This window comes from Microcaecilia unicolor, chromosome 5, assembly GCF_901765095.1.
Source record: "Microcaecilia unicolor chromosome 5, aMicUni1.1, whole genome shotgun sequence".
Lineage (NCBI taxonomy): Eukaryota > Metazoa > Chordata > Amphibia > Gymnophiona > Siphonopidae > Microcaecilia > Microcaecilia unicolor.
The window spans coordinates 296,099,225-296,126,828 of NC_044035.1; the positions used below are offsets into that span (position 1 = coordinate 296,099,225).

General features: G+C 45.2%; 1 protein-coding gene across 2 annotated transcripts in view; it reads right to left on the minus strand.

Annotated features, from left to right (window-relative positions):
• NFATC3 (nuclear factor of activated T cells 3) overlaps window positions 1-27,604 on the minus strand; it is a 304,320-nt gene that overhangs the window by 114,765 nt on the left and 161,951 nt on the right. For both annotated transcript variants that reach the window (XM_030204303.1, XM_030204302.1), the window contains exon 4: window positions 7,929-8,128. In XM_030204303.1, coding sequence (XP_030060163.1) covers window positions 7,929-8,128 — 200 coding nt within the window. The remainder of the gene's footprint in view (window positions 1-7,928; window positions 8,129-27,604) is intronic.

A 27,604-nucleotide genomic window follows, 5' to 3' on the forward strand; every position in this document is an offset into this window, starting at 1 on the left:
AAGGACAGCAGGCTATATATTCTCACAATTGGGTGCCGCGTTGCCCAACCTGGAACTTATATCAAGCTTTTCACAGAGCTCTTTTGGAGCGAAAGATACACTCCAGTGCACATACGCAAGTGCCTTCTCGCATGCTGCGCAAACGCGGGGCCAACAGTACAATACTGTAGCACAGAAGTCGACTCCAAGAGGAGGTGTGAGGGTATGTGAGACTATATAGTCTGTTATCCGTGGAGAATACCAGCTGCAGGTAAGTATCTTTGCTTTCTCTGAGGATAAATAGGCCAATATTCTCACAACTGGAGAATCACTAGCTACCAGGCTCACTAGGAACAAACACCAATGACGACTTGCACCTTGCAATGGCGAGGTCAGAACATAGAGAAACTGATAAGCAAATTGTTGGAATGAAGCCCTGGGAAAGAATAAACAGGTCTAGGTGGTTGGAGTCAAATTCTAGAATCCAAAGTAAAAGTGCATTACTATTCCATCAAATCCATGATGGGAATGTTGCTGCAGGCTTGCTAACCAGAGCAGGAATGAGATGTAATTGTGCGGAATGAAGAGAACACAACAATCCAACCAAGCTTCATAACAGAAGCAAACAATATAACCATGGTGTTCACACACCAAGTCTGAAGAGGATTATCCTGGGTAGTCCATCCTGGGTGGAAGAAAAAGAGAAAATAAGGAGGTAGCTAAAATGACATTTAGCAATCCTTGATGGTGAGCCACCTCCTGTAGGAAGGTAGGTATCTAAAGGCTAAGGAGAAAACCTGTGGGGCTGAGTCTGCATCAAGGATAGGCCAGTGTCTGTTAGAAGTAACATACATAGTAACATAGTAGATGACGGCAGAAAAAGACCTGCATGGTCCATTAATTCGGCCCAACAAGATAAATTCATATGTGCTACTTTTTATTTGTACCTGTCCTCTTCAGGGCACAGACCGTATAAGTCTGGCCAGCACTATCCCCGCCTCCCACCACCAGCTCTGGCACAGACCGTATAAGTCTGCCCAGCACTATCTCCACCTCCCAACCACCAGCCCCGCCTCCCACCACCGGCTCTGGCACAGACCGTATAAGTCTGCCCAGTACTATCCCCGCCTCCCAACCACTAGCCCCGCCTCCCACCACCGGCTCTGCCACCTGAAGTGCAATGAGTGGAATACATGCTTGCCATGCATGAGACTGCGTGAAGAATGGAGGCAAGAGAAGCACCTAATGTAGATTGACCCCTGATACAACCTGAGGTAGGACCCTATGGTACATGCAGAGAGCCACTCCATTATGATGAAAGATGAAACTGATGACAAGGGCAAAGGTCATAGTCTCGACAAGCCTATGTAACAGCTATCAGAAACTAATAGGCTGAGGTTGAGAATTCCCCCCGACAAGAAAACAAGAAAGGGAAAGGGAATTGGGACTTGATATACCGCCTTTCTGAGGTTTTTGCAACTACTTTCAAAGTGGTTTACATATATTCAGGTACTCATTTTTGTACCAGGGGCAATGGAGGGTTAAGTGACTTGCCCAGAGTCACAAGGAGCTGCAGTGGGAATCGAACTCAGTTCCCCAGGATCAAAGTCCACTGCACTACCCACTAGGCTACTCCTCCACTCCAAGCGTAAGGAAGTGCTTAAGAAATGGGGATACCGATGCTGAGGTCTCACAAGCCTTTATACAAAAAGGAGAGCATTGAGGGAAGTGAGGTGAATCTCCACAGAGTCAACGTAGACTAAATTCATAAAGATGAAGAAGGTATGCCTACCAGAAAGCAAACCTACCTCACTGGAAAGAGAAACAATTCCCAAGGGGTACTGTCTGAAAAGCCAGCAAGACTGTGGAGACACTTTCAGAAAAAACACCAGGAAGCTAATGCGAAACCTCGATCATCCAGACTGTGCGGGCCAAAGACCGGATGATGGGATACAGAAGAGACCTGCTCCCCCTGTTACATGGGATGAGGGTCGGAGAATACTTGGCACATGGTATCTGGAAAAAGAATTCCAGAACAAGAGGAATTTAAACCTGCAGAGGCCAAGAAGGATGCATCAGAGTGTTGGCTCTTCAGTATTACCTGCTCGACCACAGAGCCTGCCCCAACAGGGAGATGAGAGGAGACAAAGAGAGAAGACTGTTCTCCCAAGGAAGGGGAAATGTGACGGTAGTTTGCTCCGGACCTGGAACAAAATGGAAGGATGGGGTTATGTACTTGAGTAACCATGAGAGATATCGCAACCATGTTCCAAAAAGGGGAGAAACTGGAAAGAACATCTTCAGGAAGAGACCTATCTTGCAGATATATGACCCAGTACAGTCAAATGGCCAGACTGTTAGAATTACCCATCCAAAAATTGGCCTGAAGGAGCTGCCGACCACCCTCTGCCACATTTGTACGGTCCCCTGACACAGAGAAGCATAGACCGTGGGAACGAGTAGAGAGTAGTTGAATAGCTGCAATCATTGTGAGCATGTCAGGTCGTCCAGAGTGCCAGGAACAGTTGTCTCCAGGCTGATGGAACAGTTAGAGTGGGGAAGCCTGACAGGGAAGTTTTGCACTCTAGGTGAGCGGTAGGCACCATAGGAAGACGTGAAGTTGAGGACCCAGAAGAACAGTCCTAGGGACTAATGGGGCAGACTCTTTCCCAAACAGAAAGCAAACGAACCATGAGGATATGTGAAGGACCAGGGTCCCCATGGTCCAACACCACGAAGAAGCTAGATTCCACCAGGAGATCCCATGTGAAAAAAGAGGTATGGGTGCTGTATGACTGGTGGAGACCATGTAATCAACAACCTGAATAACTGTGAAGGTGGGAGCCGTCGACGGGCCCAGTGCCCTGTTGGCAAGAGCGACCACAGTATCCGTATACCAAAGAAGAAATGCCCCAGTTAGATGAGTATCTAGCAGAAGCCCAATGATGTCGAAGTGGGAGATGGGAAGCAGACAGAGCTGGGGGTAGTGAAACATGAATTCTCCTAAGTCCAGCACCTAAAAAGTGCTCCATATGGACTACCAAGCACCAGTCATTGATGTGCTCGCATGAACCCAACAGGTAAAGAAATTGACTCACAGGCAGTGCAGAGGAGATGCAAAGAACACAAGACACGTGATGAAGTTCCCAGGATTGGATACAAAGCCAAAAGGCAGTATGGGGTACAGGAGTTAGAATATCCCGTCGAAATGAAAGAGACTGCCCATGGATACATATCCAGCCAGTGCAGAAAGCAGAGCCAATGACTGTCCATGGGGAGTCCATGGGGAGTAGGATGCTTAGGTAAAGAAACCATTCAAAACTGCTAAGAAAGTAACAAATGAGTCAAAGAGGCAGGCTGGAAAGTATCCCCCTTGCATACATTGGCATAATGGAGAAGAAGGAATAGAATTGCAGCAGTTGTCCCCTGGTGATACGGACTCGAGCTGAAGGGCTTTCAGAAGGCCAGAGAGATATTCCAGAAGGCACTTCTCATACTGAGAACTGATTTGAGCCACTCCCAGTGGACAGGCGGTCTACTTGAGGACCGAATAACTGTGGTCTCCAAGCAACCAGAAGGGTGTAGGGGCACCGACTGGTACTACAGCAATTTCACTCTGGATTCATCCAAAGGGGTATGGTGCTGAATCTGGAGAGTTGACCAGGCTGAAGCGCATACTGAAGATGGAAGTAATACGCTGGGTTGAAATCCATTAAGGCTACCAAGAAGAGGAGACAATAAAAAGACCTGCTTATCTGGGAAGCTCTTTGCTCAGTTGAAACAAGACCTTGTTTTGACTGAGCAAAGAGCTTCCCAGATAAGCAGGAAGTAGAGAGAATGCAATGGTGGTTGTGCAGTCAGTGATGAGGGCAGCGAGCCCTTCCAACCTTATTTTAAAAGGGTCATCTCTCCAGCACTTGGCAGCCACAAGCCTCCGCCAAACACACAAAAGAAGAGAGATGCAATCACCAAGGATCACATGGCCATAGTGGAGGTAGAACTGCTGGAAGCTGTAGCCAAGACATGGCACCTGACCCAGTAGTGGTGATACACCGTCTGTTGTTCAGTCAACTGACAAAGTGACTCGACTAGCTCCAATAGGAGAGAAGCTGCCAAAGTGAAGTGGAATGAAGTTCCATAATATACACTTGTGGAGAGGTAGGAAGACAGAAATTTGGAGAAGGGCAATGAAACCCCATACTTGAGCTTCCAACTGGATCCATGGTACAAGCGTCCCAGCTAGAGGGCACCGAAGGATTGCTCATAGAAATCCGTACTCCCGTGCACATTAATCCAACTTCCCTAGAGAGAGGAGAAAGTAGAGCCCAGAAAAACCAGGAGAGTTCTGAAACTGGTGTACAGATGCTTTATCTATGTGAGGGAGCGGGCCACAGAAGGACCTACGTACCCCTCACGAGAACCTTATGGAAGAGCTGATGGACAAGAATTAGTATAGATCTTCTAGGAGAAGACTCGTAGCCCAGGAACTCAAAAAGAAAAGGCAATCCTCCACCTCTGAAGGTAGTGAAAAGACGTTGGCCATGTCCACGAAGTGAACAGGCACGTCAATGGAGATGACGTTCATGCCTGTGGAAGGAGGGTGGGTGCAGATGGCCTCTTCAAGAAGTGCAGGGAATGCGCATTGACCGCCATATGCTCTTCACTGGTGCCAGCCAGGAACTCGTCATGGGTGGGCTGAGACCGAGTCCTCCTCGCACGAGAAGAGGCAGGACCCCAAAAGGGGTATCGAAGATAAGGCTCCAGACTCCAGTTGTATTAAAACTGCTTGCAGCAGCGGCAGTTGATCCCAGTGTCATATGCAACACCGGCAGAGGAGGCTAGACCTCAGGCTGAGGACCATAAAGGGCTGATACAAAAGACGTTACAGGCACAAGCACCCTCAATGCCGATGCGGCTTGAGGCTCCCAAGATGTGTGTCGGGTGCATTGTCGACGCTGATGCTCTGGAAGATAGCAGAGCAGATGCAAATGGTGTGACAGGAGCAAGCACTTTTGACACCAATGTTCTGGGATTGAGGCTCATATGTCAAGAGGCATGTGGCGCAAGCACCATCAACGCCAATGCTCTGGAAGACAGTGAAGCTGATACAAATGGCATGGCAGGCGAAAGCACCTTCAACTCTGATGCCCCGGGATCGAGGCTTGGATGTCAACAGGCATGGCAGGTGCAAGCACCTTTGACGTCGATGCCTCTTGAAAAAAGTGAAACAGTTTGGAGTCGCAGTGTAGAAACGAATTGCTGAAGCAGCGAACATATGGGCTTAGCAGATAAGCATGGCTGGTGCAAGCACCATTAACGCTGATGTACTCCGAAGGCGGCCAGGCTTCAAGGAGTAGGGTCCTAGGAGACCGATGCCGATCCCTGAAGCTCATATTGGCCAAAGATCCTCGACGCCAATGATCTTTGGTACCTACAGACCTCAGTAGCGACATAATGCCCCATACCAACTTTCCTCGGCACCGATGGCGGTGCACAGTATCCGCCATCAAGTCCTGGGCACAGACAAGGACAAAGTGAAGTCTCATACCCCAAAGCTAGTACCAAAAACTGTCAGGCCTGATGCAACCACCAACATCAACGCCAACACCACTGACACCTTGGACAGCACCTGCGAACCACACTGTGTTCTGGTTTTAATTTGACGACACAGAACACAGTTAGGGGTATGCAGTCATATCAAAAGTGGCTGCCGACAGATAAAGGTGAGACTTGATGGTGCCAAAAGAGGACAAAGCACCAGGGAAAACCCCACTGGAGTTCAGGTCTAAATACAGTCTATGGATTCACGATAAAAAAGAGAAAAATTAAAGAAAATGATAAACAATTGAGCAGCATAAAAAGAACCCGAACGAGGCACATAAGTGAAGAAAAGAAATCTAAAAAGGCCCAAAAAGCTCTGTTAAGAAACAAACCGGCAGCTGTGAGTAGAGATTAAAAAACATGTCCTCTCCTCACCGCGGAAAAAAATAGACTGTTGGTCCTGTGTTCGCGCGGTGGGCAGGAAGGCTCTCACACTCCAAAAGAGCTCTGTGAAAAGCTGGATACAAGCTCTGGATCGGGTAACGTGGCATCGCGTTACCCAATTGTAAGAATATTGGCCAGTATTTACAAATGAAGACAATTAACCCTTAGAAAGTAGAGGAAGGCTATTAAAACATCTTTAGATGCTTCTAGTTAGTTTCAGTGGTCAGAAACATTGTTAAGAAATCGATGTTACATGCTGTTAATGTCAAGACAAGATCTAGAAGAACAAGACAAATTTCAGAAAGAAATGAGGAGTTGAGGAATGGATAGAGCAGAGGGCTGAGAACCAGAGGAGGCAAGGTCTAATTCCACTGCAGCTCCTGTGATCTTGGGCAAAGTCACTTAACTCTCCATCGCCTCATCTACAAACAGACTGTGGGCCCTCCAGGGACAGAAAATTACCGACAGTACCTGAATGTACATTGCTTAAATAACTTTTGGGATTGCAGGCAGTATATAAGAAATTAAATTAAAAAATATTTAAAAAGGTCAGATCTGCAAAACAGAACCCACAAGTCACTTTAAATAACTTACTGGTGAATTTAGCTGATACTGGAGTAACAGCACCATTTACACAATAATTTGTTTGGCAGAAGTTTCAGAAAAACTTTTTATATGACCTTGTCACAAAAGTCATTATCTGAAGTATGCAAAAAAAAAAAACAACAACACATTTTCAATAATTTGACTACAACCACACAAGATACATTTAGAGAAAAAAGGGTGAAGTATTTGAAGAAAAGAATACCATGCTAATTATTAAGCACGGGGGTGTATCTTTTATGCTTTGAAGTTGTGGCAACCAGTGGTACAGCAAGTATTGTGCAAGTGGAACTCTAAGGGGATTAGTTACTACGTTTCCAAGCACTTAACCCCTCCACCTGCACAAGCTTTGCTCTCCCCCCCCCCCACCCCAAACCTCTTATTGGGTCTATTCTGGTATCTAGCTGGGCAGGGGAGGAGGGTGTTAAGGAGGCTGCTGTCACAGAAGCCTGCCGCCACAAAAGCCATCCCCAGTCGCTGATTCCCCCTAGGTTGCCAGGTTCAAAATGGCACAGGTTGACTTCTACTGGTAGTCTTGTAGTACAACCAGTAAGGGACAAACTGGAAAATAAGGGTGCATGGGGAGAAGAGATTAAAGGCTGGGATGGGTAGGGCCTTCTACCAGGGAGGGGAGATTGAGGGTGAGGTGGTGTCTTGTTATGCGCATTGTCCCTTAAGAAGGATCACCAGAGGATTGGACCAAAAACAGCAGATCCCATGTCAAGATGGAGTCAGACGTTTATTCAGTACAAAATATCTCATACAGTAGAAATGCCTGACACAGATCACGTTCTGTTCCACTAAAGGGATGTATCAGGGGTAACTAACAATTATAATGCATAAACAATATTAAATAAAACTCAAATAATTAAAGAGTGGTAAATTAACACGTATTAAGGTAAAAACTCACAATTCTGCCATTTAATGTATATTAAATGGGAAGTAACACCTCTCCTTGAGCTGGCTACATGAAACATTTGGAAGCTGTTATCTCCACAAGAGATATTACAAAGATATAAAACTTAATGCACCTGCTACAGCCAGATTATGAATGCAGAAAGATGTTGGGTTTATCTTTATTTTGCATACAAGCTGTGTTCACTTAGGGATTCATTGAATCTTACAGTCTGACAAGCAATGAATGCCCAAACCTTTGCACACAACTGTATTGGTTAGGTGTGCCTCCAGACTGAAAGCAGCAGTAAAGTGACAGCAGCAGAAACTACGGATGGAAAAATGTCAATAATCAAAATAGGCTGATTTCTCCAGACTCCCAGAATAGCTGTTTTCACTTTTGAATGGAAGCAAAACATACATATTAAACTAAAATCACTCAGTGAAGAAGTGGTGATGACACATACCTGGCTGACATATTGTTTTCTGGAAGAAGAGGAATTTCCAGTACTTTTGTGCTGGTAATTATAATCTCTTGGCTAGCTGTGGCAACTGTCTTTCCTGTGATTCTGTGTACTTGGTAGAAAGCATGAGGTCTCAAATAGCGATCATCTGCTGTTCCAATAAACATCTGCAGGTTCACTGGCTTGTCACTGTAGCCCAAGAGCTGATTAAAACAAAAGAAAAATACTATATATTCTAATTGCATGGGACACAGTGGGGGTAAATTTTATAACAAGATGCCTATTCTAAAAGCCCAAGAAGATACCTATTTATTACTCCCCAGGGAATTATATACCAAGAATTTCAAAATTATGCACTGAAAAAAAATCTGAGTTATGCAAGAATACTTTTATTTTTCACACAAATACATTAAATAACATTACAGAAACTTGGACTGCTGGAGACGTACACCGAGTGACTGCTAGGCATGAGTGCGTAGAATGAGTAAGGTATGTCTGACTGGGTAGGGGGTTACTATAGAGAACTGCATGTACTTGCCATGGCTGAGTGGGAGTGGGTGAAATGTAGGTATGAAGAATATGTTGCTGGCGGGGGCTGTCCCATAGGAGAGTAACTCTAAAAGTGTGTACTTTGGGTCTCTGCATGCATGGTTGAAAGATTCTATATTACAGAAAGTGGGTGGGTATGTTATTGTGACAGTGAGTTAACGGCTGCATGCATGTATGTTTATGTATATGACCCCCTATACTCGTACCCTTTCCTCATTGCTCCCAGCACATCTTCCCTTCCACATGTCCCCTTATCCTCAGTTTTCCCTAGTTCCTGCCCTCACACATCCCCTGTCTTCTCCTGCTCACTTCCCCTGCTACATATGTCCTCTTACTAAGGCTTAATTTGTGGACAAAAGTGTAGTGGAACTGTGGGGCCAAGGGCAGGACTCAGGAGCAACAGAAGAAGAGTGCCTATTCTAGAGTGCAAAGTGACTGTTCTTTGCTCTGTTCCAAGCTCATCTCCTCTTCCCTGAAGACCTTGGAGGAAGGGGCTGAGACAGAACTCCCCTATTGTTCTGGAGTCTGAAAACAAGTGGTGCTTGTTCCAGGCTGCTCTTCCAGAAATTAAGTCCTACACCTTACTCTCTGCTGTCTCCAGCTCATTCTCCAATACACATATCTCCTACCCTGTCTCCCTAGCTATCTCCCCTCCCATGTCTCATTATCCACTGCAGCCACATTCCCTAAACCCCTTGTCTCTCCTAGTAAGTCTCTTCCTGAACTTCTTTCCCCATATGGCATGGCTCTGATGGCGATTCAGATGCAGCTGTCTCCATGGCCTTTCTGTCGTGGCCCTAGCAGAGGGCAAATAAAATGGTGCTCAAAATCCTGTGCTGTTCAGTCTTGCAAGAACGGCACAAGACTTTGGCTCTGCATGGACAGCATCCTGGAAGAGCTGTGCAATGCGGGAAGGCGTTAGCAACAGCTGCATTTAAATCACTGGCTCTACCTCTCACAGGTTTGAACAAACCAGTGATTTATTAAAATAGTAAAAAAAAAAAAAGGGACTCAACGCAGTATGCGTTTTGGCACACAATGCGACTGACTCAGGAGTCAATTATAACAACTCAGCCAACAATGGTAAAGTATATATACTGGAGCTGAACAATCCAACAGCATTGAAAGAATCAGCTAATAATTGTGCCTAGCAGCAAAAACATGCCAATTCTGAACAGAAACATGATGGCAGATAAAGGCCAAATGGGCAATCCAGTCTGCCCATTCTCCGTAACCACTAAGTCTTGCTTTTCCTAAGGGATCCCACATGCCTGTCCCACGCTTTCTTAAATTCTGACACAGTTCTCATCTCCATGACCTCTACCAGGAGGACATTCCATGCTTTCTGTGAACAAATACTTTCTTAGATTCCTCCTAAGCCTATTTCCTCTTAACTTCATCGTATGTCTCCTCATTCCTTCATTTGAAAAAGGCTCACTTCTTGTACATTAATGGCCCTGAGATATTTAAATGTCTCTATCATATATATCACAGTCCCTCCTCTCTTCCAGCATATCATGCTGAGGTTTATAAGTCAGTTCCTCTATGTTTTATGTTCAAGACCATTTACCAATTTTGTAGCCGCCCTGTGCGGTCTCCAGAATTGCACACAGTACTCTAAAAAGAGCCTCACCAGAGACTTATACAAGGGTACTACTACCTCTTTTTTCCTGCTGGTCATCCCTCTCCATATGCACCCAGGCATCCTTTTGGCTATGGCCATCGCTGTTTGTACTTGTTTGTAAACTTTACGACAAAAAGTGGCAGATGGACTTTTTTTTCGCCAAAATATCCAAACTGCTATTTTCAAAACTTATTTTTAAGAAGGTTTTCTATGTAGTTCATATGCAGTACACATCCAAACCACAAGGGGGCATGTTGGGGGCAGGTATCTGGGCATTCCCAAAGCTTGGACATTTTTCTGCTATAATGGAAAAAAGTTAGATGGTTTGGTCTAGACCTGTTTCAATCACGACCAAGTCACAAAGAGGTGCACTAAATGACCAGATGGCCACTGGAGGGATTAAGGCATGACCCCCCCCCCCCCCACTCCCCCAGTGGTCACCGACTCCCTCTCACCCCACAAAGATGTGAAAGAAACAGTACATATCAGAATCTATGATAGCTTCAGATGTTATGGCCAGTCCTATTAGAGCAGCAAGCAGGTCCCTGGAGTAGTTTAATGATTGGTGCTATGCACTGAAGAGAAGAGGACCCAGGCCCATATCCCACTCTGTTATACTTGTGGTGGAAACTGTGAGCCCTCCAAAACACACCAAAAACCTACTATACCCATGTATAGGCGAAATCTGCAGCCATAAGAAGTATTATATTGGTGTACTATTGGGTACAGTAGGTTTTTGGTGGATTTTGGAGGGTTCACCATACAATATATTGGGCTGGAGGGGGGGGGGAATCAGTGAGATATGCACCTTTTAAGTGAAATCCACTGCAGTACCCTTTGAGTGCACCACTGCTCTGCTGGGATGTCTGTGTGACCGGTCTACTAAGAATGCTGCCCCCCCCCCCCCCTCCCCCCCCCCAATACATCCCAATGGTTTGTTTTGTGAGTTTTTCCCTTGGACTTTTTTTTTTTCTTCTTCCAAAAAGATAGACACACACAGCAGAAAAACATTTAGAAAATGGTCATTTTAGAAACAAAAAGTTGGATGTTTTTCAGGTTTGAAAATGGCTAAATTCACTACTGGAGTTTTGGAAAATTTCCACAAAATGCCTAAAATCGGATTTAGATATCATATCGAAAATCCCCCTCAAAATACCTGATGTGAAATGTGCAAAAGAAAGGAGGAGAGTCAGAATAAAATGCAATATGAAAAACTGATATATTAAAAAAGGGAGACTATAAACTGGAGACAAAGAAAAATATGTGGGGTGTATATCAAAACTTAATTGCATATTTTGGGGGTTTTTGTTTTTTTAACAGGAGGCTTCAAACTGTAGTTCTGGATTAAATCTTTAAGAAACACAATAAATCTCTACTCCTATAATGGCATCAACAGACATTCCAATGTCCCCATACTAGCTAGAAAAACTAAAACTTGATCCTCAAAAATAAATCACACAATAGAAAATTTACATCATGCAAAAAGGGAATCTGCAGGAAAAGTTAGATTCAATTGTGAATTTTCCTGAAAGTGTAACAAAGTTAATGAACGCCAAAAAAAAATGAGCACGTCACCATGGGATTTAATTCTAGTGCTGGGTGAGCTTCTTGTTTTAGAGAGGTACCTGGTAGGGGCTACACTATTTTTTTTTTTTTGGGGGGGGGGGGGGGGTGCTGTATGACTAATTGGAATCCTTTCTTTATGAAGTACAGTGGGGGAAATAAGTATTTGATCCCTTGCTGATTTTGTAAGTTTGCCCACTGACAAAGACATGAGCAGCCCATAATTGAAGGGTAGGTTATTGGTAACAGTGAGAGATAGCACATCACAAATTAAATCCGGAAAATCACATTGTGGAAAGTATATGAATTTATTTGCATTCTGCAGAGGGAAATAAGTATTTGATCCCCCACCAACCAGTAAGAGATCTGGCCCCTACAGACCAGGTAGATGCTCCAAATCAACTCGTTACCTGCATGACAGACAGCTGTCGGCAATGGTCACCTGTATGAAAGACACCTGTCCACAGACTCAGTGAATCAGTCAGACTCTAACCTCTACAAAATGGCCAAGAGCAAGGAGCTGTCTAAGGATGTCAGGGACAAGATCATACACCTGCACAAGGCTGGAATGGGCTACAAAACCATCAGTAAGACGCTGGGCGAGAAGGAGACAACTGTTGGTGCCATAGTAAGAAAATGGAAGAAGTACAAAATGACTGTCAATCGACAAAGATCTGGGGCTCCACGCAAAATCTCACCTCGTGGGGTATCCTTGATCATGAGGAAGGTTAGAAATCAGCCTACAACTACAAGGGGGGAACTTGTCAATGATCTCAAGGCAGCTGGGACCACTGTCACCACGAAAACCATTGGTAACACATTACGACATAACGGATTGCAATCCTGCAGTGCCCGCAAGGTCCCCCTGCTCCGGAAGGCACATGTGACGGCCCGTCTGAAGTTTGCCAGTGAACACCTGGATGATGCCGAGAGTGATTGGGAGAAGGTGCTGTGGTCAGATGAGACAAAAATTGAGCTCTTTGGCATGAACTCAACTCGCCGTGTTTGGAGGAAGAGAAATGCTGCCTATGACCCAAAGAACACCGTCCCCACTGTCAAGCATGGAGGTGGAAATGTTATGTTTTGGGGGTGTTTCTCTGCTAAGGGCACAGGACTACTTCACCGCATCAATGGGAGAATGGATGGGGCCATGTACCGTACAATTCTGAGTGACAACCTCCTTCCCTCCGCCAGGGCCTTAAAAATGGGTCGTGGCTGGGTCTTCCAGCACGACAATGACCCAAAACATACAGCCAAGGCAACAAAGGAGTGGCTCAGGAAGAAGCACATTAGGGTCATGGAGTGGCCTAGCCAGTCACCAGACCTTAATCCCATTGAAAACTTATGGAGGGAGCTGAAGCTGCGAGTTGCCAAGCGACAGCCCAGAACTCTTAATGATTTAGAGATGATCTGCAAAGAGGAGTGGACCAAAATTCCTCCTGACATGTGTGCAAACCTCATCATCAACTACAGAAGACGTCTGACCGCTGTGCTTGCCAACAAGGGTTTTGCCACCAAGTATTAGGTCTTGTTTGCCAGAGGGATCAAATACTTATTTCCCTCTGCAGAATGCAAATAAATTCATATACTTTCCACAATGTGATTTTCCGGATTTAATTTGTGATGTGCTATCTCTCACTGTTACCAATAACCTACCCTTCAATTATGGGCTGCTCATGTCTTTGTCAGTGGGCAAACTTACAAAATCAGCAAGGGATCAAATACTTATTTCCCCCACTGTAGCACTTCATAAGAAATGTGGTGTCATAGCAAATTATGGATAGTTTTCCAAAAAAAACACTTAAATATGGATGCTAAATGGCCCACTTGATAGCAGACCAACTACTATCCAGTTTAATAATTAGTGAAATAACAAAATGATAAAGAACAATTCCCACAAGGAGAAGAAAATGAGTTCTGTATTCCGCCAAGTTGTTGTCATCATAGAACAAACATAAATAAGCAATTTCACTTTAACAAGCAGCCTCAATGGAGACATACACATGGGATTAGCGAGCACAGTGTTGTTTTCAGACAAACAAAGGTAGACAGCATGACCTACTATCAATTTCTTTTCAAGAGTTCTCACAAGTTCTTTTCTGATCAATATATTTATTTTTATTTATTACATTTGTACCCCACATTTTCCCACCTATTTGCAGGCTCAATGTGGCTTACACAATACCGCAAAGGCGTTCGCCAATCGGTTGATAACAAATACAAGGTTGTGTTGTGGTCAAATGAGGTAGGTGCGTGTCAGGCACCGTGATGGTTGAAGGGACTGAGATTGTATATCGTCCAGTACGATCATTGGTTGTGCTGTGTTGCTGGGTGTGGGGATTTACGTTGGATCGGTGGGGTAAGCCTTTTTGAAGAGATTGGTTTTTAATGATTTTCTGAAGCTTAGATAGTTATGGATTATTTTTACAGCTTTTGGGAGCCCATTCTATATTTGTGCGCTTACGTAGGAGAAGCTGGATGCGTAAGTTGTTTTGTATTTAAGTCCTTTGCAATTTGGGTAATGTAAAGTTTAGGTATGATCGTGATGATCCGGTTCTGTTTCTGGTTGGTAGATCTATGAGGTCTGTCATGTATCCTGGAACTATGCCGTAGATAATTTTGTGGACAAAGGTGCAGATTTTGAAGATGATCCGTTCTTTGATTGGGAGCCAATGCAGCTTTTATCGGAGGGGTTTAGAACTGTCGAAGCATGATTTACTAAATATCAGCCTGGCAGCTGTGTTTTGGGCAGTCTGGAGTTTTTTTGCGAGTTGTTCTTTGCATCCCGCATAGATTGCGTTGCAGTAATCTGCATGGCTTAGGGCCATTGACTGTATTAGGTTGCGAAAGATTTCCCTCGGGAAGAAAGGTTTTATTCATTTAAGTTTCCACACTGAATAGAACATTTTCTTTATTACGGAGTTTACTTGGCTCTCAAGGGTAAGGTTGCGGTCAATTGTGACGCCGAGTATTTTTAGGCTGTCTGAGGTAGGGAGGTGTATTCTAGGGTGTTTATGGTTGTGGGTTTGTACTTGTTATGTTGAGATGAGAGGATGAGGCAGTGTGTTTTTTCAGTGTTCAGTTTCAGTTGGAATGAATTTGCCCAGGAGTTCATGATGTTCAGGCTGTCATTGATTTCATTGGTTATTTCTGTCAAGTCATGACTGAAGGGAATGTAGATTGTGACGTCATCTGCATAGATGAACGGGTTGAGGCCTCGGTTGGATATGGACTTTGCCAGTGGGATCATCGTCATGTTGAAGAGTATTGGTGATAATGGTGATCCTTGAGGTACTCCGCAGGTAGCTTTCCACGGTGGTAACATGTTTGAGTTTGATTTTACTCGCTAAGTTCTGGTGGTTAGAAAACCTTTTATCCAGTTAAGTACATTTCCGACAATCCCGAAGTGGTCAAGGAGTCTTAGTAGTATATTGTGGTTTACCATGTCGAATGTGCTCGACATGTTGAATTGGAGGAGAAGTATACTTTTACCTGTGGCTATTTCTTGCTTGAATTTGGCCAGGAGCGTGACTAGGGCAGTTTCAGTACTGTGGTGGGGGCGGAATCCTGACTGTGAGTCGTGTAGTATTGAGAACTTGTCCATGTACTCCGTAAGGTGTTTTGTCACCAAACTCTCCATCAGTTTGACTACTAGTGGGATAGACACAATTGGGTGGTAACTGGTAAGATCGTTTGTGTTTTTCTTGGCGTCTTTTGGTATTGGGGTGAGTAGGATGTTGCCATTTTCCTTGGGGAAGAGACCTTGTTGTAGCATGAAGTTTAGGTGGGATGTGAGGTCTGCTATGAAGCAGTCAGGGGCAGATTTGAGCAGGTGACTGGGCCATATGTCCAGTTTGCAGTGGGTGTTGGCAAACCTATGAGTCATTTTTGTAACTGATTCAGTGGTGAGGAGAGTGAATGTTGACCAGATACGGTCAGCTGGGCATCCACCAGGGATTAGGTCTAGGTCGCTGAAGAAGTTTTCGATGTCAGTGTTGTGCTGAGGAAGTGTGCTGCGTAGGTTTGTGTGATAGGAGGTCTAATGTGTGTCCCTTGATGTGGGTAGCTTGCATGTGAGGCCATTTGAGATCCCAGGACTGTAGGAAGTCTTTGCATTTACGTGCGTTGGTGGAGTTGGGGTCTTCTAGATGAAGGTTTATGTTGCCTAGTATTAATGTATTGGAGCTGTTTACGCAAGTGTTTGAGATGAAGTCCGTGAAAGTAGGCTGGCTTTCGTTCCAGTTACCGGGCGGTCTATAAAACAGGACGCAGTTCAGATGATCGAACAGGGATTTGTTATGGATTCTGAATGATGCAATTTCTAGTTGGGATGTTATAGATTCGGCAATGGTTTCGGTAGTGAATTGGGTTCTGTAGATTATTGCTATGCCTCCTCCTCTCTTTTCCATTCTGGTCCAGTGAGTGATTTTGTAACCTGGAGGGCACAGTTCAAGGATTATGGGGTCCTTTTGATCGTGGATCCATGTTTCGTTCATGAAGATAAGATCGAGGTTTTCTGAGCTGATCCAGTCTGATGCTGTTGTTGTTTTGTTAACTACGGACCTAGCATTAATGTAGCCCACTTGGATATTTTGGTATGGGGCTGCTAGGTTTGATGATGTGTGGATTTTTATTAGTTGTTGTTCATTGGGTGGTGTGTGTTTATTGTGATCTTTCCTTCCGTTTTGTTGGTATTGCCTGTATTTAGATAGTCTTCCTTTAATTTGATGGGTGTCAGTTTGGTGAAGTGTGGAGTGTTTGATCAGCCTTTGGTGATTTTGTAGGATGGGTATGATAATGTTTTCTGTAAGTGGGATGGATATTGTTAGGTGGATCAGTGAGAGGGAGTAGATTGTTAGGAGCATTTTGATTGTATTCATTTTGGTGCCAGTTTGGGATGGTAGGTTACTCACAGTTAGATGCTCGGGGGTGATGTCCTGGGCGCAGAGCTCTGTTGCTCCCGGCGCTCTTCAGTGGTTGGAGGCAGAGAGGTTCCGTTAGCAAGGGCGTCTTTGTATTGCCGGTCGCTGCTGCTTACAGTACACTGCAATGATCACCAGTCATAACCCAGCGCTGCGATTCTCTATTCCCCTCTTTCCGTGGTGAGGAAGTGTGTTGTAAGTTATATGTTCAGCGGGATAATTGGGGTTCAAGGGTCAATCAGATCCGTGGAAAGCACTGAGCCTGTGCTTTAGTCCCGTTGAGGATCCTTTCCATGTGCTCCCAGATGCAAAGGCTTGTATCGCTCCCCGAATGGGCACAAAGCTGCCCCCCCCCCTGCAGCGGCTAGTATGTGTGGCTCTGGACACCGGGTCTTGGTCACTTTCTTCCCACATGTCACTACTGTGGCTGCTCCCATTGCACAGCCACCCCTGCATGCACTGCACGCCATGCTCGGCGCTTCCTCTCACCTCCGCTCTGTCCGATCGCATTTCCAGTGGTGGAGGCGGCGCCTTTGGAGCCCATTTTCAAAAGGTTTAGCAGCTTAACAGATTTAGATATGTAATTTAGGCCACTAAATCTATGCAAATGCAAGTCTAAAATTAGAACCTTATGTTTTAGGCACTTATAATTTAGGTGATTTTTCAACAGAAAGCAAAGGACCTTATGTTCTGTAGAAAATAGGTGTCCAGGCAAACAGTACTGAGACACTTGTGGCAGCTACTTTGGATGAAATACGCCGTGGTATGGATCAATATGTTAGTTATTTTTTGGACATTTCTGCCGCATTTGATACTTTGAATCATGGTATATTGTTATAGCATATTCATAGTTGTGGCCCTGTGGAAGCCATTTTAAACTGGTTTGTATCTTTTATCTGGCTGTAGCCAGAAGGTGCATATGGGAACTAAAATTTCTAAGGCATACTGGGGTGCCACAGGGTTTGCCTTTGTGGGTCTCATAGCACATATACATATGCGGATGACATCCAGTTTTTTCTTTCACTGACGGTTGACAGTGACTCTCCAGTTACAGGCCATTTTGGATAGTAATTCAAACTGGATGAAGGTCAACTGGCTTTCTTTGAATGTTGGTACAACTGAGTTACTGTTTCAGCTTCAGACTTCTGAAATTCCTTCTGAAGTCTCTATTTCAGGGAAGATTGTTCAAATTGTGGCTATCCTAAAAACCTGACCTGCTTGGGGGCTCTTGAGGACTAGAATTTTCTACCCCTAGTTTAGTTTACTAATTTATATTCCGTTTATTAACCGAGGCAGATCACAATGTACATACATAAGACAAAACATACTCTACAGCATAAATCAAAAGAATAAATAAATAGGCAATACCATCATATTTCAGCAATACCTGGAAATAGCAAAGAGCATAAATACCAACTGATTGTATGTAAAACAATCAGTTCAGAACTCCGCTGCACGCCTTATATTCCGCTCGAACCGATATACTCATATCACCCCGCTCCTCAAGTCACTTCACTAGCTTCCGATCAGATACCGCAAGCTTCTCCTTACCTACAAATGCACTCAGTCTGCAGCACCTCATTACCTCTCTACCCTCATCTCCCCTTATGTTCCCGCCCGAAACCTCCGCTCACAGGACAAATCCCTCCTCTCAACACCCTTCTCCACCTCCGCCAATTCCAGGCTCCGCCCATTCTGCCTCGCATCACCTTACGCATGGAATAAACTTCCTGAACCCCTACGCCAAGCCCCCTTCCTTACCCATCTTCAAATCATTGCTCAAAGCCCACCTCTTCAATATTGCTTTCGGCACCTAACCTTTATACCTTTCATGTAATCGAGAATGCCCCAAATTGACTACCCCTACATTTGTCCATTAGATTGTAAGGTCTTTGAGCAGGGATTGTCCTTCTGTGTTAAAATTGTACAGCACTGCGTAACCCTGGTAGCGCTTTAGAAATGTTAAGTAGTAGTAGTAGTAAAACTTCAATAAGACAAGACACAACAGAATTTGATAAAAAGCTTGCCAGAGGCAAAAAAAGTAAAAAAAAAAAACCCACACATTTCAAAGTACATTAAAAAAAGAAGCTTATAAAGTTGTTAGCTGGATTCCTAGATGACCAAAGGGTAAAATGGGTAATCAGGGAAGACAATGTTAAAGAACGAAAACTAAATTCTTTGCTTTGGTCTTAACCAGTGCTTTTTTTGTGCCGGTACGCGCCGCTACAGCGTACCGGCACCTTTTTTGTGAGGTCTGGTTCACCTGCCTGCTTCCCTTCTGTTCGTGCACCCGAGCTCCCCCCCTGCCCTCCTTCAGCTCCCCAACTTTCCTTGAAATCTTTAATTTACCCGAAGTCGCGGCGAACTGGCAGTAAAAACGGCTGGCAGGCAGGCTTGCCTCCTCGTCACTTCCCTTTCCTCTCAGCGCGTCCCGCCTTCCTCTGATGTAATTTCCTTTCCGCAAGGGCGGGACACACTTGAGAGGGAAGGGAAGCGACGAGGAGGCAAGCCTGCCTGCCAGCTGTTTTTACTGCTGGTTCGCAGCAACTTCGGGTAAATTAAAGATTTCAAGGAAAGTCGGGGAGCTGAGGGAGGGGGGAGCTGGGGTTTGAACGAATCGCTGGACAAGGAGGGGACGGAGGGCAGGGGAGAGAGGAGAATTGCTGGGCATGGATGAGCGGGGAGGGGAGAAAGGAGAATCACTGGACATGGATTTGAGGGGAGCGCAGGGAAGACAGAATTGCTGGACATGGATGGGAGGGCAGGGGAGAGAGGAGACACGCTGGACATGGATGGCGGGAAGGGAAGACAGGAAGGAGATGCACATGGCTGGGAGGGGAGGGCAGGGCAGGGGAGAGAGGAGAAATGCTGGAAATGGATGGAGAGGAGAGCAGGAGATAAGAGGAGAATTGCTGGACATGGATGGATGGATGGAGGAGTTGGCGGGGAGAGAGGAGAAATGCTGGACTTGGATGGAGGAGAGGGGAGAGAGAATTATTGCTTTATATGGATACAGAGGAGGGAAGAGAGAGGAGAAATGCTGGACTTGGATGGAGGGGAGGAGAGAGGAGAAGTGCTGGATATGGATGGAGGGAAGGAGAGAGGAGAAGTGCTGGACATGGATGGAGGGGAGGAAAGAAAAAAAGAAGAAGATGCACATGGATAGAGATGAGGGAAAGTGAAGAGAGGAGAAAAACTGCACATGGATGGAGACAATAGGCAACAGCTGGATCCACGTTATACCTCCTCCAGTCAATTCCACGGAGGAGGACCCAGCTTTTACTTATGGATGTAGGGCAAGACATGAAGAAGAAAGGTGGAAAGTAAAGAAATATATGGAAAGGAAGCCCTGGAAACGGAGTTAAGAGAACAGATAGAGAGCAGCAGAATCGGAGACTGGGACCAATATGGATAGAAAAACAAATTCACCAGACAACAAAGGTAGAAAAAATCATTTTATTTTCATTGTAGTGTTTGGAATGTGTCCAATTTGAGAATTTATATCTGCTGTCTTATTTTGCACTGGGTATACTGGAGCTGTTTATAATGAAAAAAAATCACGTTATTTTTTTCTCCTATACTAGTATAATATTTTCAATGATGTCTGTTTATATGTGCCATGGCTGGTATAAGGGGTGTGGCTATAATAGGGGTGGGGTCATATGTGGTGACCCCGTCCATGAGTACCGGCACCTTTTTTTTCTACAAAAAAAGCACTGGTCTTAACTGAGGGGGTCACTGGGGAGATAAGCCAGAAACATTCTTTGTGGGTAACAGTTAAAAGGAAAGGAAATCACGGTGAACTAGGAAGATATTAACAGGATGACAAATGAAACAGGATCAAATAACTGGGACTGCATGTCATATCACCTAGAGATCCTAAAAAAACAAACAAAAACACAAAACTCAACTATGAACATAATCTAAACAGGTATACAATGTTATATAACAAAAGGATCTTGGGAGTCATCTGGACGATACGTTGAAATCCTTGGCTCACTGCGTGGCATCAGTCAACAAAGCAAACAGAATGTTAAGAATGATCAGAAAATGAATGGAAAAGAAAAACAGACTATTATAATGCCTCTGTATAAATCTAAGGTCTGACCATATCATAAGTGTTGTGTGCATTTATAGTTGCCCATCTCTAAAAGGATAACTACTCAGATGCATCTAAAACACCTCTCACAACACCTACCTAGCACCTGCATCTAAATTACCCACCTTAGCTTATTATCGACTGTATCTAAGATCATGTAATGACTGCATCATAACAACACTCTGTAAGCCACATTGAGCCTGCAAAAAGGTGGGATAATGTGGGGTACAAATGCAATAAATAAATAAATAAAATAAATAAATAAATAAATATTGATAAGCTAAAAATGGTTCAGAAGCCCAAAATGATTAAGGATATGAACAGCTAAATAGAGATTGTAGAAAGAAGGCAACAAATCAGGCGGGCGGCAATATTCTGCACCGTCTGAAATTTATTCAACAATGATTTTTTATAGCCAATATATACAATATTACAATAATAAGGATTGTACCAGCAGACGACAGGCTTCAAAAGAAAAACCATTTCTTACCCACTGCAGCTTCAATAGCATTGTAAGTGTTTTGGATACCACTATGGACACCTGTTTTTCAAACGTCAGACAATTATCCAACACACCATCCAAAAATTTCAAAGTATTCTCCAGTTTGTAGGCTGCACCTCCAAACAAAACTAGTTTCTTTAACAGGTCTAAATGGACTACTGACTACTATAAATGTTATCTCACCATAGCCCAAGATTCCAATATATTGAAACTACATTTTATATTAGAATCCATGGAATTTTGAAATGGAATAGATGGTTAACATCATTAGCATATATAAAAGGATGTAATACAAGAGAAGCCAGCTTTCTTCCCAGTGAAGCCAAAATGATAAATAAAACTGGGAAGATAGGTGACCCCTGTGGTAAACCACATTCTGATCTCTACTCTGGAGACAAAGACCCAGACATCTTCACTCTGTAGGATCTACAGACCAGGAAACCTTGAAACCACTTATAAAAACTTTTGCTGCGATACCAGCACAATCAAGAAGCTGCGGTATGTCAAAGGCACTTGACATTATTAAACTGGAAAATGATCACTTCCTTATCGTCCCTCCGGACCGGCCCAGGATTGGACTGATGAGTTGTGCACTCCGTCCAGCAGGTGGAGACTGAGAAGTTCTGAGCCAATAGGAGCCCTGGCCATATGACTCAGTAATATTAGTCTCCAGCAGGTAGAAGAAAGTGAGTCCTTGGTCTCCTCTCTATTTTTCTGTTCTCACCTTTGTTTTCTAAAAAAAAATTTAAATTAAAAAAAAGGAGCACCGTGATGTCAGAAAAGCGGCGGCGGTGTTTAGTGTGTCAGCAAAGGGGATTAGGTTCATCTGGAGTATGCAAGTACTGCACGGCGTTGGATTCGGCGGCGGCTCCTTCTGTCTCTCCCTCCTTGGGCGCATCTCCCATCCCGTCTGCTGTTCCGGCAGTAGAGCCGCTCAGTGTTCCTTCGGCGGGAAAAGCCGCCATTTTGCCGAGTCCTTCTTCCCTTGCGGTTCGTGACAGCCCAGCTTCTTCTCAGCTTTCTGAGAGCTCTGCTGTGGTGGTACCTCAGGCGGGAGGGTTTCCCCCTGAGTTCGTGCTACAAATATATCAGGCTTTTCTCTTAAAGAAAGCAGGCACTGAGGCTTTCTTCTTCTTCAGTGGGGTGTCACTTCTAGGCAGTTAACCCCTGTTAAAAGGGCCTATGGGTCCTGGGATGTCCAGGAGGACCAGCCCTCTGAAACAGAATTGGATTTACCTTCTTTAGAGGACATGGAATGTTTAGAAGACTCATTTGGCAGATTCTCACTCAGCTGAACAAGGTACTGAGTTCTTACTCCCAGGAGAAGATCCTTCAGTGGTCAAGATCTTCCATAAGTAGGATCTCCAGAAGCTTATATCTTTAGTTGCATCTACTCTTCATTTCGAGGATAAGCAGCAAGCAGCTCCTGAAGTCCGTAAGGTGGACTTACTAGTCAAGGACATTAGGCGCTCTGGAAAGACCTTTCCCATGCACCAAGACATTAGAGACATATTCAGTTACAATGGGATGTTCCCAATTCTCCTTTTCGCTTAGCCAGATCTATGGTATGTCTTTATCCGATCCCAGAGGAAGATAGGTCTCTTCTTAAGATTCCAGTGGTGGACACGGTGGTCACTAAGTGTAATACAGTTCCTGTTGATGGTGGTACGGCTCTTCGGGATCTCCAGGATCGAAGAGTGGAGGCTCTCTTGAAGAGTAGCTTTGATGTTTTTTCCCTGGCGATTCAGGCAGCTATCTGTGGTTCCTTGGTAGCTAGGGCCTGCTTCCGTTGGGCTGAAAGAGTGTTAGACTGGGAATCGGATGATTTGTCTTCCATTGATGCAGAAGTGGCCAAGATAGAAATGGGTTCAGCTTTCATAGCTGATGCCTTCTACGATTTGTTGAGGGCCTCCTCTCCAAATCCATGGACTTGGGAGTAGTGGCTCGCCATTCCCTTTGGTTGAGGGGTTGGTCGGTGGACGCAGCCTCTAAATCTAAACTGAGTAAATTCCCCTTCAAAAGTTCCTTCCTGTTGAGAGACGAATTAGATAAGTTGGTTCATAGCCTAGGGCAGTGATGGGCAACCTTTTGAGCTTGGTGTGTCAAAATTCACCAAAAAACCGAGCATAACTCGGGTGGTGTGTCACTTCAAGAAAAATCACTGCTACTAGGACCGCCCCCGGGCCCCCCCTACCCGAGATCGCAGCCCACCCGAGGTCGCCGGGCCCCCCCTCCACCGGGCCCGGAACTAACCTTAAAGCCTCCTTTCACGTTGCAGCAAGCAGCAGCAGGGCAGACCTCTCCTCCATCCTTCTGTGCTCCGCCCTCGCGGACGTTACGTCAGGCGAGGTCAGGACACGGAAGGAAGGAGTAGCCTGCCCTGCTGCTGCTTGCTGCGACGTGAAAGGAGGCTTTAAGGTTAGTTTCCGGGAGCGAGGAGGGAGGGCGGACCACACTGCGGCGGCGCCGCGTGTCATCGAAAATGGCTACGCGTGTCATAGGTTCGCCATCAGGGGCCTAGGGGATACTAAGGTGCCTCGGCTTCCAGAACATACGCCTCAGTCTGCAGGTCAAGGTTCGACGGTTGGCAGAGGTCAAGGGTGTAATTTTCGCCGTTTTCAGTCTGGCCGGGGGTCTCAGGTCCAGAGATCTAGGTCCTTTCAAAGACCCCAGTCCTTTTGCGGCTCCCGTCGTGGTGGACGAGACTACAGCGCTTCTTTTCAATCCCCCTCTCGTCAATTCCAATGAAGGTGTGCTGGACCCCGGCTCTCTCACTTTCTTCAGAGGTGGGCCCAGATTACCTCCAATCAGTGGATTTTAGAGGTTATTTGAGACGGGTATGCCTTAGAATTTGCACAGCCCCTTTCCGACACCTTCTTGGAGTCCCCAGTCACGACTCAAAGCCAGTGTGGTCCAAGACACTCTGCTCAGACTCTTGAATTTTCAGGCTATTTGTCCTGTGCCGTCCTCAGAGGTCAGATTTTTCTCCCACCGAACAGAGTTCTCAAGTTGCAGTCCCAGATTCGAGCCTTGTTGCGCAAGCCCACTCCATGTGCTCAAGATTATCTGCAGGTTCTGGGTTCCATGACGGCGTCGATAGAGGTGGTCCCTTGGGCCAGAGCCCACGAGAGCCAGGTGGTCGCCTCAGACGAACTCTCTGTGGAAGAGATTGCCTCTGAACCCCGGAGTGTGGCAGTCTCTTTTGGTGGCTGCAGCTGAGCAATCTGACCAAGGGAATGCTTCTGGATACACCTCAGTGGATCGTGGTAGCGACGGACGCCAGTCTCAGTGGCCTGGGAGCCCACTGCATGGGACAGTTTGCTAAGGGGCCTTGGTTGTCACAGGAAGCCTCACTATCGATCAACCTGTTGGAAACCTGGGCGATTCGGCTGGCACAAGAGGCCTTTCGTTTGGTAATGAAAGGAGCAGCTATGCGCATATTCTTGGACAACGCGACTGTGGTGGCTCATGTCAATTGGCAAGGGGGGACCAGAACTCGCCTGCTGCAGCAGAAGTTGGTGAAACTCCTGGCTTGGGTCGAGTGCCATCTGTCCACCCTCTCCTCCTCGCATGTAGCAGGAGTGGAGAATGTCCGGACGGCCTTTCTCAGCCGTCACACCCTCGATCCGGGAGAGTAATCCCTCAGTCAGTATTCTTCTGATAATGGAGCGCTGGGGGACTCCTCTCTTAGATGTTCGCTATGAGTCTTAATGCAACGCTGCCTCGCTTTTACAGTCGCAAAAAGGACACCGGGGCGGAAGGAATAGATGCTTTTCTACAGCTTTGGCCTCAGGATCTTCTCTATGCATTTCCTCTCCTGGGATGGTTAATTCAGAGGATCAAGATGCACGGGGGTCCGGTGATTCTGGTGGCTCCCGACTGGCCTTGCAGGCCATGGTATGCAGACCTGATGCGTCTTTCCTCAGCATTTCCACTCCGCCTACCAGATCAGGTAGGCCTTCTGACCCAGGGCCCAATTCGTCATCCAGACCCGGCGTGATTTTGTCTCACGGCCTGGCTCTTGAACGACAGCGGTTGCTGAAGAGGGGATACTATTCGTGGGTTATTTCCACTATGCTCCAGTCGCGTCGTTGGTCGAAGTCTCTAAATTATGTTAGGGCTTGGCGAGTTTTCAAGGGCTCGTGTTTGGAGCAGAGTCTGGCTCCCCTCCATGCAGGGGTGTGCTGGTAAATTGTTAACAGGGGGCTCTCTCTCGCCAGCAAAGTAAAAGAGAATTCAGGAGGGGCCCAAGCCCACATTTTGGAATCCATTTGTTAAAGTAGCCATGGAGAATCGGCTCCCAAAATTCTTAAGAACTTAACAAATGGCTCTCGAGAGCCTGTGAGAGCTTGCTCCAGCACACCACTGCCTCCATGCTTCCGTAGCGAAGATCTTGGACCTTTTACAGCAGGGTTTTGAAAAAGGTTTGGCCTGAGCTTCCCTGAAGGTGCAGGTGGCGGTGTTATCCTGCTTTCGGGGTAGAGTACAAGATAAGTCCCTAACTAGTCATCCAGATGTGGTACTCTTATTGTTCTGAAGAGTTCCGTGTTGGAGCTGCTCTGTACATTCATTTTCTCTGTTTAAAAAAACCCCGACACCACCTAAAGGGCACTGACATAAGAATCAAACATCTTCCCCAGGGCGGGTGTATGAGATGCATGAATTTTGGTGTCTATTTGTTCACTTTCTTCTCAGTGCCACAGAACCTTGGCTCTTTCTCTTTTCTGCTTTGTTATTTAATTACTGAGTCTAGGATCACATAGCTAGGGCTCCTATTGGCTCCTAGAGTCAGAACTTCTCAGTCTCCACCTGCTGGAAGGAGTGCACAACCCATCAGTCCAATCCTGAGCTGGTCCGAAGAGACTAAAGGAAAGCAAATTAGCAGGTAAGATCTAATTTCTCCCTTATTACCCAAGCTATCTCCTCAAATCTCAAACAAGAGTAGCTAAAACAGTCTACGTACTATACTTTGGTCTAAAGCCAGATTATGATTCATGGAATATATTGTGATCATCTACGAATTTCATTAATTGTTGAGTAACCAGACCCTCCATTAACCTATTTAAAAGGGGGCAACATCTAATTAATAATGGTACAAGAAACATCTGTGCACAACTCACCATCACTAATGGAGAAAATTAAAAATGAAAAACGCTCTTTTGGAATAGAGAATCAATTATCAAGACAAAAAGAAGCCACAACATCAGGACTGTGAGAGGTTTCAGAGACTCTGCATGGGGGGGGGGGGGGGGGGGGGGGGGGGGGGGGGGAAACGACACCTCATTCACTCCTGAAGTTACCCTCCTTGAAAAACTGGACCTACAAACTACACAACTGCCTATTAAATTTGAGAGAGTCCAACACTTGGGAATCTGCATAGAGAAATAAAACTGGTCTTGGGGAGAGATAGTCCAAGTGCTTAAGTATGGTGATAATGTTGCCCTCTGAACTATACAGGGCAACCAAATCCTTGGAGGGGGAAGGCAGCAGGCTGTTGATGTTTCAGGGCTTCTTGGCACAACTTACAGAAAAAAGGAAAAAGGACTACATATTATTCTCATCTTTTCACCAAAGGGATTAGATTTAGTCTGCAGTATCCAGCAAAGTTATGTTTTCCACAATGGTATCGCCAAAGCTATGTCACTGGAGGTCAAGAAGTTTCAAGCTTATTAGGAAATTTGATATACCACCTTTGGGAAATCCATTAAGGTGGTTTACAATAAAAAAAAACAACAACAATAAATAAAATAATTTAAAACCAACAGGAAACAGAACTACAATTATGAACTGGAAAGAACAGGACAAAGCAAAGCAAATGGGAAGGCAGGGAAGGAAAATGCAACTTGCACCTTGATCTCTAATGGTGCATCACAAAGAACTTGAAGAAAAAGGATGGTTGTAATAGTAGTCAAACAACTGTGTTTTAGCATTTGGGACTTAAAATTGACAGATACAGCCAGATGGGAGGTGGCATGGCGATCAACATGTCTGGAGGAAAGATACCCAAATTATGCAGAAGCTGAGGAATACTGTGCAGAAACTGATCAACTGGCCTGGACACAGAGTCTAATTGGCCTGAAATTTGGTCTGGAAGTAACTTTGCCCACACACATATGCAAATCTCTCTCCACTACTCGACCCCTTTTGAAGAAGCAGAGAAACAAAAAGAATGGCCTGTAGAAAACGAGTGTTGAACTGCTGGGCATATTGTACCCAACTTCTGAGGGGAGGGAGCAAAGTCAAAATTTTCCCATGGACTAATCCCAGACAACATTGCTTTTCAACAGCAGTCAACTATGACTAATACCAACAAAACAGAGGTGATGGTAACACATTATTCAAAGGATCCTGAATACAGAAACCTTGCTACACAGCTAAGTGGGCAAGTGTTACTACAATTTATACTGCTGCAGGAGTTGT